This window comes from Lagopus leucura, unplaced genomic scaffold (genome assembly GCF_019238085.1).
Source record: "Lagopus leucura isolate 7727_CA_CO unplaced genomic scaffold, USGS_WTPT01 Super-Scaffold_100004, whole genome shotgun sequence".
Taxonomy (NCBI): domain Eukaryota; kingdom Metazoa; phylum Chordata; class Aves; order Galliformes; family Phasianidae; genus Lagopus; species Lagopus leucura.
Genome location: NW_024962264.1, coordinates 34390246 through 34406409, shown reverse-complemented (window position 1 = coordinate 34406409; position 16164 = coordinate 34390246). Strand labels below are relative to the sequence as shown.

At 36.8% G+C, this 16164-nt stretch overlaps 1 protein-coding gene and 1 long non-coding RNA gene across 8 annotated transcripts in view; one reads left to right on the top strand and one right to left on the bottom strand.

Annotated features, from left to right (window-relative positions):
* The window catches only part of LOC122180050, a 76128-nt gene that overhangs the window by 12231 nt on the left and 47733 nt on the right, over positions 1-16164 (top strand). For both annotated transcript variants that reach the window (XR_006178902.1, XR_006178903.1), the window contains exon 2: positions 6263-6379. This is a non-coding gene — a long non-coding RNA (uncharacterized LOC122180050). The remainder of the gene's footprint in view (positions 1-6262; positions 6380-16164) is intronic.
* The window catches only part of PDE5A (phosphodiesterase 5A), a 133369-nt gene continuing 117235 nt past the window's right edge, over positions 31-16164 (bottom strand). For all 6 annotated transcript variants that reach the window (XM_042871452.1, XM_042871449.1, XM_042871450.1 and 3 more), the window contains exons 15-21: positions 12443-12530; positions 11197-11297; positions 11033-11110; positions 9474-9537; positions 8897-8971; positions 8301-8384; positions 31-5043 (exon numbers count right to left, since the gene is read on the bottom strand). In XM_042871452.1, the coding sequence (XP_042727386.1) occupies positions 4906-5043; positions 8301-8384; positions 8897-8971; positions 9474-9537; positions 11033-11110; positions 11197-11297; positions 12443-12530 (628 nt within the window). In that variant the 3' untranslated portion in view covers positions 31-4905. The remainder of the gene's footprint in view (positions 5044-8300; positions 8385-8896; positions 8972-9473; positions 9538-11032; positions 11111-11196; positions 11298-12442; positions 12531-16164) is intronic.

The following is a 16164-nucleotide window of genomic DNA, read 5'->3' as shown; positions in this document are numbered from 1 at the left end:
AAAAGAATACAAACGGACAAACTTGGTGGCTAGTGATTTTGATTAGGATTTTTATTAAAGTATAATAGAAATGTATATTAAAACTATTTACAGTGCATTTCACACTACATTCTTCAAGAGACACATGCATGTGTCTGCCACGTGAATACATAGAAGGCTCAAATTCTAACCAGTTACATCTGTGAGGTACCTTGAGCATCAGCAGGAATAGCTGAATACAGTAAAGAACAGGTGAGGCAGGTGTTGCTGAGGATGAGTCTATAGCTAGAAAAGGTGAATCTGACCTATTCCTTCACTCCTATACAGCTCAATTGAACTTCCACTGAGGTAAACAGGAATCATGTAATTAACTTTAAATGGGAATCTGAGCATACCTTGGGAATCTGAGCATACCTTAGGAACTAGCATGACAAGCTCGCGCAGTGAAAATTAGTGGAAAGTATTATCTAGCATTATCACATAAATATACATTTACACACAGTGGTACTTAGATATGAGTTTCTCTATGGAAACAGACTTCTCTGTGTGGAAAATAAAATTTCCTATGCAATTTTCATATCTTGCAATGACAAAAATAAAAGATCTTGAAGTCGCAATTTGTCATATTTAGAAAGAGTTAGCAGTTGCCAGACCAGATTCTCTGATGTTTCTTGTTCCTATGAAAGTCCATATAGTCCAGCCCTCGCTATTTCTTATCCTCAGGGTAAACTTAGGTTTTTATTCAAGCTCCAGTGTTCGAGCTTCTCTCTCAAATTAGTGCAAGTCCATGAAGAGGCAGAGCAGAGGACTAAGAAATAAAGCTGAAACCTTGTAGAATGTAGACTGCATGTGATTTGGCATGAAGAACAACCTACAGCATTGCAGAGACAAGACTTTTAGCTAAAGCTAATGTAAAAAAAAAATCACCTGAAAGGTTAGATCTCTAAAACCTTTAAACATTTCTGAATTTATTATGATTGAGGCACTTTTTCCATCAACACTCTATTTTCTCAGGCTTACCTGCAAGGGGCATCAACCAGATCCTTCCGGGAGCATTCCCAAATTTTAATTGAGGGGCTAAGTCTGGCTTTTTGTACTTTTTCTCTCCGATGGACTGCACAATCAGTTACCCAGCAGTTTTGAAAAACACACACAAGAATCAGTTTTGAAGCATCAGTTCACAGCACTACCAGATTAAAATGCATTGGACTGGAGTTTGAAAACTTACCTTTACATACACCCAGCTGGCAGAAGATGATGCCTCTATCAGGCTTCAGCCCTCTCTTGTAAAGAGAGATCAGCTGGTCATTGATGGAATAGATTACTCACTTTTATCACTAGTCTGCTTGTGCTTGCATTCTGTGCACATCTGAGAATGATTTAAACTGCTACTAATTAAAAATCAATACAATTGCCAAAATCAAGATTACTTTTCTCTCCTTTCTTATTGAGATTAAAGAAAACCTACATACCTATATTCTACAGCTAATACTGGGTGTGTGGATAACTTCTTGGAAAAGTACTACCTACAGTGTAAGAGCCTTGTTTTTTATAGAAGAGCTAGGGTTAATGAGTAATTCTGTATACATTAACAAGCATGACAAGTTATTTTTTTCAGAAAGGGGACAAAACCAGAAAGAGAACTGTACTTAAGGCATTAAACTGTGCTGTGAAGTGACTACAAAAGAAAATGTGTATATCTGAGAACGAGTGTTAGATGTTTCTATTGAGACAAGTACTAAAAACTAATGGGACAACTTTTGTACCTAGGAACTTAAATAGCAAATTTCACAATGGCTTTAACAGACCTAAAACTGAATTGACAAAGTGATGCACTCAGTTTCTGCTTGTATCTTGCATCTTCCTCTTGATTTCCTTAGCTAGACGATTTAAGATAGAGCAGTAAATGGTTGAGACCTGACTAAAATTATTAGATACATGTAACTTAATAGCAGCATGGCTGTAAAGTATGGAATGGCTGAGTATGAAAATGTCGAATTCTGGAAGGCAATGAATTTAAGAAACAGCCTGTTTTATTTTTTTTCTTTCTCATATTTTCATCTACCTACATTATGAAATAAAAGAAAAATTTTCTTCAAACAATACACACAGAGCTATGAAACAAAACTGGCTCCCTTTGCCTTCACACAGATGTCTGATTTTTCATGAAACAACAGCAAAATATGCTTTTAAAATTCTTAAACCAGTAGTTTAATGGCTTTTTTTTCTTGGTAGAAATATATACAGATACAGACATATTGTGACATTTAAATAGTTTAATCACTAGGAACTATATTTCTGTAGTTGAATCTTGGTAGTGGAAGAGATTTGGTATGATAAATGTGTACAAATATGTAATTACATGTACGCACATACTGTATAGCTTTGTTCATTTTAAGTGAACCTTTGAAGAACTGCAGATTGTCATGCATGTTTTTTCAAGTCCAAGGTAAGAATCCAGCATTCTTTTCTAATATTTATAAGTTAATGTCATAGTAAAGTTTTGTTGAACACACAATATAGCAGAGAAGTATAGTTACTGGAATCTTAATGTAAATGATTGGTTACTACACTGTAATATCACCACAGTTGTGCTGTCTCCATGAATTGCTAGTCTCAACCATACCAACAAGAATACACCTTTATATACATACATTTTGTTCATATTTATATTAAATATGTACTTTATAGTTGACACATTTTAGTATCTCAGACATTCAAGGAAAAGAATATACGAATACTATGCAAATCATGAAGCAAAATTCCTATTTATCAAAAAGTACCTAAAAGCTTTGGTTTTTTTCCTTTTTTGAGCTGGAAGGTTGGGAAGAGCAGGCTGCTGTAGTTTTTGTGCAGAGCCATGATCTGTTGCACATATACATATGTGCCATGTATGCATATAAATATACATGTGTAGATACAAATTCAAAATAGCTCTAGAAACCTTAATTATTGTTGAATTCCATACTTTTTTTTGTTGTTGTTTCTAAAAACCTGGGAAAAAAAAAATACCTCATAGGCGAAATACTTTTATAGAAAAAATATTTTCACATTCAGCTGCAATAAATTATTACTGGTAGTCATAAGAGAAATTTGAGATAGGATTTAATCAGTAACAAATGATAGATGTTGGCAGAAAGGTTGCAAACTGTCAGAATTCCTTAGTCTACATTAAAAAAAAAAAAAAAAAAAAAGTGACCGTGAAAAACAGTTCTGTGGAACATTTTGAAACACTTTCTTCATTTTTTGTTAGCTTCTGATGTTGTTATCTAAGTGCAGAGACTGACAAAAAGAGCTCCTTTTCAGTGTCCTTCTGACTGGCTACTGCAGGTGGGATTGATAATCTCCTGGGAAGACTAAATGCATTGCAGTTTTCAACTAGAATTTTCTGGATTACTGCAATGCAAACTAACTCCTGGATTTGAAAGTATAATCCCAAACGTATTACTTTTATTAATTTTAACTACCGCCTCATTGCTAAAGATTTAAAAAAAAAATAAATCAATATTTTCTGTCTCTGTGTAACTGAAATTACTGCTCACCAGTCTAAGAATGCTGACATTAATTTTTTAATCCTGCTCAATGAAACTGTACTCTCCTTGTACTGCTTTATTTTTTTGACTGTTTTATGTGTATATTTTCGTGAATTGGCTCCCAGTGATGAGTTCAAAATCATTTGTATTAATCATCTTTGTTTGAATGAAATATCAATGCCTTCTTTTCCTAGTGCAAGCTAATTGATTCTTAGTTTGCTGAATGTTGATCCTTATGTACAAACAGTAAATCCCTGTAGCATCCTGGGCTATTTTTGCTTTCGGTATTCTTTTTTTCATGTTCCTTTAAGACATAGTGATAGATAATTTTTAACGCTAACGAGTGCTAAAAATATTTTTAAAAATATGTTAACATAATACTTTCTTCAAAGTGGTCATAGCCATTTCATAACAACACTGGCCTATTGATGGTCATTAATAGCACCGGCCACTGATGGTTACTGGAAGCATGCCATTCCTGCATCATTCCGATTTGGATTTTCATCCCTTGCTCTTGCAGTCACATTTCTTCTCCTTTCCCGCCTGTGATTCAGTTTATTTGTTATGACAATGTTAAATTCAACTTCAAAATGAAGTTAAAATGAGCATACAGAAATATCTTGTTTAGTTTCAATTTCTCTGCTTCTTGCGGTCATTCTTCCAAGGCACGCAGCCTGTCAGCTATGTTGTGATGTATTTCATCAGTCTTCAAGCAATTTCCATTATCTGTGGGTAATTATGACACCTGTACCACGAAACTCCTAAGCCCCCCATTGCCTCGTAACTCACAGGGTTTTTTTAAAATGTAACACATTGCTAAGACATTCTTATAATATGAAAAGGCTACTGGGTACAAAATTCTGGGGCTTCTCCACTTCAAAGCCCAGTTCTGTTTTCTGGAAGAGGTTGGTATAGTAGATGCTGGATCAGGCTTGCCAGCATTAGTCCCAGTTTTTCTTCTAAACCTCTGGGAAGATAACAGGCAAGACTGTGCATTTCTTTTACAGCCTAACACAGCAAGACTGAAAGAGGCAAAAAGGTGCGAAATGCAGTAGTCTTTAAGATACTGGCCACAACATAATCACTGAACAACTATATATACATCTATGAAGTAATTAGGCTCTCAGGGACACTCGAGTAAACTGCACTCATACCTTCTATGGAGTAGGTTAGTGTAAACTAACTGCAGATCTTTTTCCATCTCATTAGATGTAATAGAAGAATTATATGGTCTTGGCATATACACCGTCATGCTATATATTGAAATGTGGAAAACTAATACAGCAGTGGCAAAAACAGAATCCAAATCCATACAGTGTTTAGTAGAATGCAGTACTTCCCTATTACTACGTCTTCTATGTGAACTTAAGCTTGTGGTTTTTAAATCGGCATCTCAGTTCCGTTTGGCTTGATTGCTTTCTCCATTAATCAGATTCTTCTCTTGTTGTTCAGCTAAGGATTGCCATTTCTGCCTATTTTTTCTACAGCCATCCAGTAAAGGGTAGCAGGCCTCTGATACATGTGTTAGGGCCTGAAATAAATTGTAAAACATGTAAAACAGTTTATATGTAACAACAAAACAAGTGTTCTTAAAAAATGAATATTAAAGAGATGAAAATGACTGACATATAAGGTCTATCAATACTTGAAATTGAACTTATATTTTGATTTTAAGAAAGCTTCCTGTTGCACATCAGACATGAATACATGGTCAATTAGACTGAATAGCAGTGTCCAGGTAATACACGATACATACATGCAAAAAAAAAAAAAGATGAATTTGCAACATAGATTTATGCACAAGTGACCTATCCAGGATTCCTAGTGAGGTAGTATGCATGGACTTTGTCTGTAAGCCAGTTCTTTATATATATGGCAGCACTGATCAAAAATATGACCTTGGAAGGGTAATCAGCACTTATAGTCAATGTGACCCATTTGACAATGTCACAAGTGATTCAGAATTCTTCCAGAAATATTTGAATTCAAGACAACTAGCACCTGATAATTAAATTACATTTGACACTTGATGCCTCTTCAAGGACAGCTGTAACTGAAGTCTGGTTTTTCATGATGTGGCAGCGGTACTACAGCAGACTGAAATAAAACTGAATTGGAAATTAAACAGATCAATAAGCATCTTTGTATTTTTTTTTTCCTGATGGAAGTGATGTATATGTATCCTCACACAATAATGACAGAAACTTGCATTAAGGATTCTGTTGACGTTTGGAATGAAGTCACACTATTTAGAAGTGTGAAGTGGGAGTTTGATAGTTCAGACAGTGCTGGACAGCAAGATCCATGGGCAAGAGTGAGCCTACTGATTCTGGAACTGCCATGACCAACTGCAAAGTACACAGAGAAAAGTCCTGGCCTCACTGCTGCTATTATATATATTTCAAAAGTCAGAATCTCACCTGGAACTTATGTCTTATTCAAATAACATGAGGTAGTGATATCTAACTCTTCTGTAACTTAGGAACAATTTTATATAGGTACTCTACTGAATTATCAGCTTGTATAAATCTTCATAATTCTTTTTTGCTTTCTAGGCAGCATCATTAGTTCTGATTGGCCTAACTGAATTATTCTTGATTTACACCTCTTTAGGAAGAGTGGGGCTGTCAAATATTGAGTATTCATGTTTTATTTATCTGAGCACATCTAAGTAGCATTAAAACTGCTAAATGTAACACTTTTTTTCAATTAAAAATTGGAAGTAAAATACAATATTTTTTTTCTTTCAGATTTCTGAACTTAAAGGGAAGATATTCAGATCACTCGGTTTAACTCTACTGGCTATCTCTCTAAAACAAGCCACACACCATCAGTTCACTGGGAATAGAACTATTCTGAATAACATGGTAAGTCACATACATGTAGTGCTTCACTGGGCACTCATCTCTGCATTGTCTGTTAAGTTCCTACTGGCTGGATCAGTGCTAAGGAATAGTGAAAAAGCTGTAGTTACAACGCTGCTTATTATTTGCTGTTTAGCATTAGAACACGTAAGAGTGAAATGTGTGCTTGTTCTTCAAAGTAACATAGTTTATATGTTTTACCATTGAAGAAAAGGACTCTGTGTAAGGGCCTGGTATCCCCTACCTGTACTAGACTTAGGTACATTGCATTAGGGCACAACATAGCCCCTTCTTTGTAATTATTAGTCACTAGTTTTGTCACTTTCTCATAGGCTTCCCGTTCTTTTCAATCCTCTCTGCCCATGTACATCAGTCTTGCTCACTTTTCTTTCAGGTTAGGACATGTGCTGGCATATTCTGAGTCTATATAAAAGTCCCAGACACTACTAGCTTGCTATGTGCCATTACAGGTCAAGTCAGATTGAGACAGAGTGAAAAATAGGAGTGATACTCTGAGAGATGTAAGAGGCAACATATTCTGAACAGAAAGATGCTGCTTATAGCCCCTCCTACAGGGACAGCATCTTCTTTCTTCCCTGGATAAAGAGAAGGGAGAAGACTCAAAAAAAAATGTAGGTGCACTTGGCTGCTAGCCAGGAATTGGTTTGTCTTCACTGCAGCATAACTAAGCTGCAGCTACAAAACAGGAGCTAAATAGCTAGAAATTATTCACACACCTCATTTCTTTATGGGAACTGTAAAATGCTGGGTTCAATTTGGACTACTGTTACAGACATGTAAGTTTTTGAAAGTTTTCTGGTCTTTTCATAAATGAGAAGGTAAAGATGTCCCAGCAAATAAAGTACAGTAGTTCAGTCCCTGGAGCTGTGGACATTCAAACCTGTTTAGATTTTCTGTTCAAACAATTTCTGTTTGTATACTCTATACATTTTCCACAGCTACTCAGACTTCTTTCAGTGGCCTACCTTTTCAGCTTCTCAGCAAAGGCTGCCTTATTTTCCTGACAAAGTTTTTACAGTGCAGAGACATGCAAGTTTCAAGGGCAGCTAGTAGTTCCCTTCTTCCACTACCTTTGTTTTCTTCCAACTGGTGGACGTGGATTCTTTTTAGAGGGATGTGAGATGGAAAAGAATGATCGATTTGTTTCTCCCATTGGAATACTAGGCTAAGAGTGAGGCTGTCTGTACTTCACCTTTTTCTCACCTTAGTTCCCATAAAATACTTGCACAGTCTCAGTGAACAGGCTTTCACCCTGGTGCTTTACCGGTTTAAAAAAGTCAGGAATTATTATATTTTGTTTCATACTTTATCTGACCAAGTATTTCTGTATGCATTTTGTGACCAGAAAGAAAAAAGTTTCAATGAATGCTCTCATGCACTGCTTTTCAGTGCCACAAGAGAGAAAAGAAAAGGAGGGGAAGTTTTAAACCCATGTAAATTTCCAATATGTAGCTTTATCGCCTTTTGCATTAAGAATTCTGAATGCTATAGAACTTTCTTAAACATCACTCTTCATAATGCAATATGTGGATACCATTCTTTAAGTAGATAGCAAAGCATTATGTGTCTGTGCCTTTCCCTAATGATCACAGCATCTCACTGGCAGAATCTAAAACATAACCCAGGGACCTAATACCCAGTGCACAGAACACAGCAATTACCACTGATTTTAAAAAATGGTATAACAAAATACATTGATCAGCCAAACATACAATTAATGCTAAAATAATCCTTTCTACAACTAAATGACAAACCATATAGAATATATGAAAAAAAAAATCTTTTAAAATAGGATACTAAAACCAAATTTTGTTCTAATTTTAAATTAGAAATTTAAAAATACTGAAAACTACACTGAACAGTTCTGGTTTTAGATATTTCCAGTTCTTTTCAGGCACCATACCTCATACAGCTGCAAGCAAACAGCATCAATGAATCCAACCTGCATGCTTGGAATTTTGTTTTTCTTCTCTCTGTTCATTAGATCCTGCAAATAAATAAATAAGCTCAATGTTTAAATGCATTTAAAGTTGAAACAAAAACAAAGGGGTCAGAATTAAAAGGCAGCACCTCAGAAAGCGCAGCAATCTCAACACAGCAGGGTATTGGTACATGTGTTATAATGCAGGTAATTTGTCTGCATGACTAGCAGACTTTAAAGGTTGTCTTTGGGCTTGATCAAATTAGGGAATAGACAAGCTTACTTATTTAGCATAGGCTGCAATTATGCACCACTTTAGGAATACATTTCCTAGACAATTTAATAATACTGATTTAGAAGATATAATGCTGTCTTTTCTTCTGGCTCAAAACAGTGACAGTGTTGGTGTCTGGTAACCCCAAAAGAAAACTGACTGCTAGGAAGACAGGGAAGGAGTTGGTCCTAGAATCTGATCACGGAAAGAAAAGCTGGCTTTTGAAAGGAATGTTTTAGATTCCATAAAGCTGTTTATGGAAGCCATTTTAAAAGAGATGATTCTGCATGATTCTTCTACTCACTGTTGGTTCTATGTTGAGTTCCTTCCGCTCTTTATCTCCCTGATCAAAGAACTCAGTAGCTACAAGTTCAGCAATCTGTAAGAGATTTCAGACATTGAGAGCTATAAAAGTTTGTTTGCTACCTACAATCAACACCATTTCCTGAAATTCCTGTGCCGCCTTAGGATATACCAGATTGGGATCAACATCCATAAGAATCTCCCATTTGAACTCTAGCTTTTAGATTCATTGACATATACATCTGTTCACAAAAGATACACCTGCATGTGCTGATATGTAGTCTGACAAAGCAAAGTGCCTTACCATTGATAACAGCTAGAACGATCAAAACATAGAGAAAGGTCAGCTGATACTAGATAGTGTGCTGTATCAACTGACCACCTTGCAGTAACACAGAAATGCTGGGGAAAAAAAAACAAACACGGAGATTCCTGATTTACTTTCAGATAATTAATAACAGTCTGACATAGCTAAATGCATAGATCTTGCTGCAAAGACCTGAGAAAATCTTCAATCCACACTTAGCATTTTGAAGGACTGAGTTTGTATTTAAGAAATCTTAAAATTAAGGATATACCCGTTGCTGAACTGGCCATGGTTTGGTTATAGCTGATAAATCACAAGCAGTCATCAGCATTGCTCTATAGAAAATAAAAAAAAAAAAAAAGAAATCTATGAATTACTGTATTGTGAAATTTCTGTTGCCACCAAGCCAAGTGATTAGTAAATAGAATATCCAATTTCACACACAATCAAAGGCAGAAAAACAAGTGAAATTAAACCAAAGTTATAGAGACATCCAAGACTTGATTATGTAGACTTCCACCTCTTTGAAAAGAGCGCACAGAAATGAACAAATTTGGACCAGCTCCTTTGTTGGATTCACATAAAATGAATCACTTAATTCTATTTGCTACTGGACAGATAGCACATTTCTTTCTGGCAGTCAAAATGGCCAACAGTACCGTGGGGTACATCAGGCACAGCACTGCCAGCTGGGTGAGGGAAGGGATTGTCCCACTCTACTCTGTGCAGCCTCACCAGGAAGCACTGTGTGCAGATTTGAGTGCCACAATGTAAGAAGGACCTGAAACTATTAGAGAACATACAAAGGAGGGCCATGAAGATAGGGAAGGGTCTGGAGGGGAAGGTGTGAACAACACCTGAGGTCACAGTTTTTGTTCAGTGGAGACTGAGGGGTGGCCTCATGGCAGCCTGCAATTTCTTATGAGGGCAGCAGAGAGGTAGGCACTGATCTCTCCTCTTTGTTGACAGTGACAGGACCAGAGGGAACAGCATGGAGGTCTCTCAGGGGAGGGTCAGGTTGAGTGTTAGTAAAAGGTTCTTCACCAGAGGGCAGTGAGCATGGAACAGGCTCCCCAGGGTGGTGGGCATGGCCCCAGTCTCTCAGAGTTCAAGAAGCATTTGTACCTCACTCTCAGACATAGGTTATGATTTTTGGGTGGACCTGCATGGACCCAGGAGTTTGACTTGGTGATCCTCGTGGGTCCCTTCCAGCTTGGAATATTCTACAGTTCTATGATTCTGTCATTCCTTTCTGTCATTAACAAGGACTGCCATTTTCATTGACAATACAAAGGTCAGTAACTGAAATTGGAAAAGGTGATTAAATGCAGTATGACTAAATGAGACAGGTTTTTAAAAACACTGAATTTAAAGTAGGGCAACTGTCCTTTCTTAGACAGTCTAGATGAATGTTTTTCTGTAGCTTTTTATAAAGTTTTTTCAGTTCTTAAATATTCTTTGGTTTTTGTTTTTTGTCTTTTTTCTCCACTGCCAGTAAGAAATCTGCTTCTAAACAAAACATCTGTCCTGAATCTTTACTTAGTGGTTTCAGCAATTAAATATTTAACTATAACAGCAAAATAGCATTGTATTTAGGAGTTCTATGGAATAGAAACGCTTTTGTAACTACACATACTATTTAACACAGTTTGTTGTAAAGGCTGCAAATTTAGTAATTCAATCCCTAGAAGTGACTTATATCACCTGTACCAGTTTGTACAGGCCCCAGGCATGCAGATTGGTTGGTTTTAATGCAATTCCTGACAACGTGGCATGGGAAATTGGACATCTAATATTAATCAACTTTTTAATCATTCTGCATTTACTTACAAAAATAGCTCCTTCTGCATAGGATCTTCCCAATTAAACTGCTTTTTCCTTAGAAGTTCAAAAAATTCTCCTCTCCTCCTTTAAAACAAGTGAAAAGATTTTACAATGTGCTCGCAATCCAAACATCAAGCTAGGAATACCAGTCAAACTTGTCTCTGACTCACTTTATGTATAGTGCTAGGTCTGTTGCAAGGATGGCTTGTTTTATCATTTTCAGTGTTGCCTTGTATTCTTCAATGGAAAGGCTGCTGAGAATCTGATTTCCCTTTACAAACAAACAAACAAAACAACAGCAACAACAAAAAACAGTGTTAGCAGTAAATTAGGCAACACACCAATTTGCTAAAATCTCTTAGATGCTGAATCATTCTGAATTGCATACTGGTATGCACTGTCATCCTTTTGCCATGATTCTTTTTGTGGATTCTCCAGTTTAAAAATAAAAATTCCAATCTTCTTGAGTAATGGCATAAAGAAAGCTGTGCAGCAATGTCATCATAGTAGACTTTTACAAAATCAAACTACAGGCAGAGCAACAGCAAAATCTTCAGTCCCTTTCATAGATAAAAATTTAATTCGCCATGACCTGTATTGGAGCATTTGTCCTTTAATTTCTTCTCTCACTTAAGAACAGTAGCAGATACCAGTACTTGCCTATGCACCTCACACTGACTGAAATATTTTTCATTCACAAAGCTACATAAATAACAAGCTATTACATAGAAAGAAAAGATCAGCATCCCACTTTTAAACCAAAGCACTCTGAAGCTGGTGAGATGGTAACTTGACTCCGTGCTTTTCCATATTTTCCTCTCTGAGCTGAAGAGAATCACTGCAATACGAAGTATGTCAGAAGTACCACACCTGTGATACGAAATGAACACTGGAGGTATACTGCTTTGAAATGTTTGTGCATGATGAATAACTGGTCTTAGAATCGGTTAATAATAGAAGAAAGTAGTTTAATTTGCATACTTATTTAGCTTAGTTTTGGCTTCACTTTGGAACATAAACGTTAGCAGTATTGGTTTGGTCTCATCAGGACTGCTTTGTGTGCGTATATGCTGGAATCTTTTTTGAAATGAAAGCAAGGACTTGGATTTGCTTGGTGGCTCATAAGAGGTCATGAAAATGGCAACAAAGCTTTTTTGTTTTCTTTGGTCAAAGAAAGCAGATACTCAGAAGGATGTTTGCAAGGCTTCCCTTATCAGGCAACACTTAGAAAGGTTTAGTGGTGCTCAGAAATGGAACTGTGATTTCAAAACTGCTGCAATTTGTTTTCCTTACCCAAAAAGGAATACAGATCACTTTAGGAATGTATAACAGTGGGAATCTATCCAAAAGCTAAAAATAAAAAGCAAAATAGAGAAAATGGTTCCCTTTCAGCATACACAAGAATGAGGCACTTACTGGACTATTCAGAATCATCAGGCATTGATCAAAATGGTGATGCTCCATGATGGAGTGGCAGTACAGTTGAGCCAGTGGATGTTCACTTCTGGGGACCAAAAAGACCCATCAGATGGAAGAATCAAATTAAACGTAATTCTCATCCAAAAATAATTTCCTTTATAATGTCCTTTTCTTCTTAACAGTTTGCCCCACCCACCAATGCTTGTTCTTAACCAGTTCCTTTTCCAGTTCTGTGCAACTCAGTGAATACATCTGAAAGTCTGCAGGGGGAGTACAGATAAAAGACAGCCCTGTTACTTTGTCAGAGCACTGACCGCTCTAGTTTTCTGCCTTCTATTACCAGCTTCACAGAAAGAGTGAGAATGTAATACGAGGTCTGGTAAAGAGTGAGTTATTCCATGAAAAGGAAAAGCAACAAGAAAGTTTTTGGTTTTTTTTTTTCACAGACAGAATTTAAGTGACAGTTTTGTTTTGTGTTACATTTTGCGTACTTGCCTCATATATTTAATCAACTACATTGAGCTTGCAAGTAATAATGAGACCTAATCTAAAGCACAATGATATCACTGCGAAAGTTCCTGTTAACCTCAGTGAACTCTGGTGCAGGTCCCCAAATGTTGATTTCCTGTTGTGCTGGTGACCAAACTACTGCAGTATCATTACCTTCCCTTCACCCAGGATGGAATGCGAAAGGGAAACAAGGTGTCAGTTGTACTACAGGCAATGGGAAATCAGCATAAAATCAAATGTGTAGAGATAAAATTTAAAGCTTACTATAGAAAAAAAATGCTGTTTGAGTAGTTTTAGACAAAATAGATAAAATTCCTCCTCTGAGGATCTCTAGTTTCCCTCTCATCCTCATTGCGTAATAATGTTCTAAGCTTTTGCTACTGTATCTTTATTTTCAAGCCCATTATTTTCAAACATAAAACGATGTTCCCACGCCGTTTATCTTATCTCTTTAACTAAATCAGAGTACTCTGAATTCTGTTCTGCTGCTGATCCTGAATCTATTACTATAGTTATAATTTGACCTACAAGCATTCACTCAGAAATTCTGACTTTCTGTATGGCTAAGGATCACGCACATTAATAAGTGGTTACAGCACTGGGTCCCTATGTAAAGTGAATGCACACAGAGACTTAAGTAAAAGCCATAAGAGGAGCCTCCGGGGATTTAAGAAGCACAGAAATGTCGAGAGAAAGATGGAAAGACAAACAAAAACACAGAAAGGGAGATTAGAGGATACAAGCCCTTGAGGTTTATGGGCTGGCTGCCCAGCACCTCCTCTGAGACCATTGCAAGGGGAACATACAGCAAATATGCTTGCATGCTTCTGTTAGAAAACAAGTTGTAGGACTGTGCCAATGCATGCTGAGTGAAATTCCCATTGAGTTAAATGGGATGCATACAATGCCCCTAAAGTTCATCCTGATCGAAGAGAGAAATATGTGAGAAAATTCTTAGGTTATCTTCCCAAACTAGAGCTTGCTCAGTACTTACAGACCCTGACTGTCTGAGAAGATACAAGTGCTAGAAATAAACTCAGGTTCTTATTTCTGTAGTACATAGTGTTTCTGTTAAACCACCACACTAGGACAAAGGACATCATTGCTTTCAGAACACAGAGGTTTGGTTATGCAGTTTTCATACTCTGTGCCTGTCTATTTTACATGCAGGTTTGGATTAAAAAAAAAAAAAAAAAAAAAAAAAAAAAGAACAAAACCCTTGCATAAGTATGAAATATTTTTAAACAGTTCATTTCCTGTAATTCCTACTACCAGGACCACTTTAATTTTTGAAACACCATTGCTTAAAAAAAAAAGGAATCATATGCCAAGTGTCCACTTTCTCCACTTCCAAGAGATCAATTTCTAGAAAAATAACTTTTCATTTAATGTACATGAGGAATTTAAAAACAAAATTCACGTGATTGTCTTTATTGAAAAAGAATTACTAAGCTGTGATCACTTCTGCTTACAGCATGTATGAATGTTAAATTTTGCTGCCTATGACATTTTCCCAGGACATTGCTGAGAGGAGATGACGCTTCTCCAGATGTCTTCCAGGAAATTTATTTTTAAATAAATAAAGCAAAAAATAGCTGACCAGTTCTAATTGCTGCAAGGCTACAAGTTACTGTTGGATTCCCCTATTAGGGAACTAGAGAAAGATTAACATTCAATTTTGTGGCTTTTTTTTTCCCTTTTGCTTTACACATCAGTCTTAGATTTATTCTGGACATGCATCCTAAAAGGAAAGTATTCTGCTTCAGCTTACTGCCTTTCAGTATTCTCTGCCTGGAACAAACTTTTCCTAACCTAGTATCATTTCAGCACAGCAAGAACAGCTGACCACTTCTTTCAAAGCTTCAAAAGCACTATATAGCTCTACCAGAAAAAAGTACAAGTAAATGTTCCTCAGTATCTTTTCCCCTTCTCTGGTCAGATCAGGATACGTTGCCATATCACAGTAATAACATTACACCATGTTTTAAGTCAAGCTATTTATTTAATCAAATAATGTTTACTGCTTGAACTTAATATTAAATTCACTGAAAAACACATTTTGTGCAGATCTGAAACTATTAATACATTTAAAAATATATATTGTTAAAAAATGAAAATATAGAGAAATTTTCAGAAGAGTTCAGATGATTCATTTTGATAACTTCTGAGTGAAATATCTTTTTGGTAAAAATATTTTGTTTCAAGGTGTTAAAATACATTTAGACTTTTCTTTATGAAGCTTTTCCTGTAATTTTCGAATTGATCAAAAGCAGAGTACAGGTAATCCAAAATAATGCTAAACAGTCATGAATTTGTAATCTGATTTTAAATGTATGTCTTATCCAAATCTACTTAAGAGTTCTGGAAAACCATGACTAAGTCACGTATTAAACAATCAGAGTTCACAATGATGTGGAATCATCAAGATGGTTGAAGATCTCAGCTCTGTGCTGGCCAGACTAGATGGAGAACAGCTGGATGAGCAGTGAGCAATTTGCAAAACTGCACGTTTTTGGCATGTTGTCACTTAGAAGCTGAGATCTTTTGCTGTCTCTGTGTGGGAAATGGGGGATAGGACATCTGCAAAAAGAGCAGGAAGACGCTGTCCCTGCACAGTCTACAAAGAGTTCACTTCATCTGCCATTGTAGTTAGTTGGTTCTGTGAGGCTATGTGCAAGGTATTGCGTTTGAGTCAAGACAGTCCCAGATATGTGAACAGACTGGGAGAAGAACTCACTGAGAGCAGCCCAGTGCAGAAGGAGTTGAAATTCCAGTGGATGAAAAGCTGGACATGAGCCAGCAGTGCGTGCTTGCAGCCCGGAAGGCCAACGGCATCCCAGGCGGTGTTAAAAGACATGGAGCTGTTGGAGTGGGTCCAGAGGAGGGCCATGAAAATGATGAGAGGGCTTCAGCATCTCTCTTACAAAGAAAGGGAGCCAGATTTGTTCAGCTTGCAGAAAAGAAGGCTCCAGGGAGACCTCATTGTGTCCTTGAGGATAAGCAGGAGGAAGACTGACTTTTTACATGGGCAGAGAGTGACAGGACAAGGAGGAGGGTGGCTTTAAACTAAAAGAGGGGAGATACAGGTTAGATATTAGGAAGAAATTATATATGAAGAGGGTGGTGAGGCCCAAGCATAGGCTGCTCAAAAAAACTGTGTATGCCCCATCCCTGGAGATGTTTAAGGCCAGGTTGGATGGGGCCCTGAG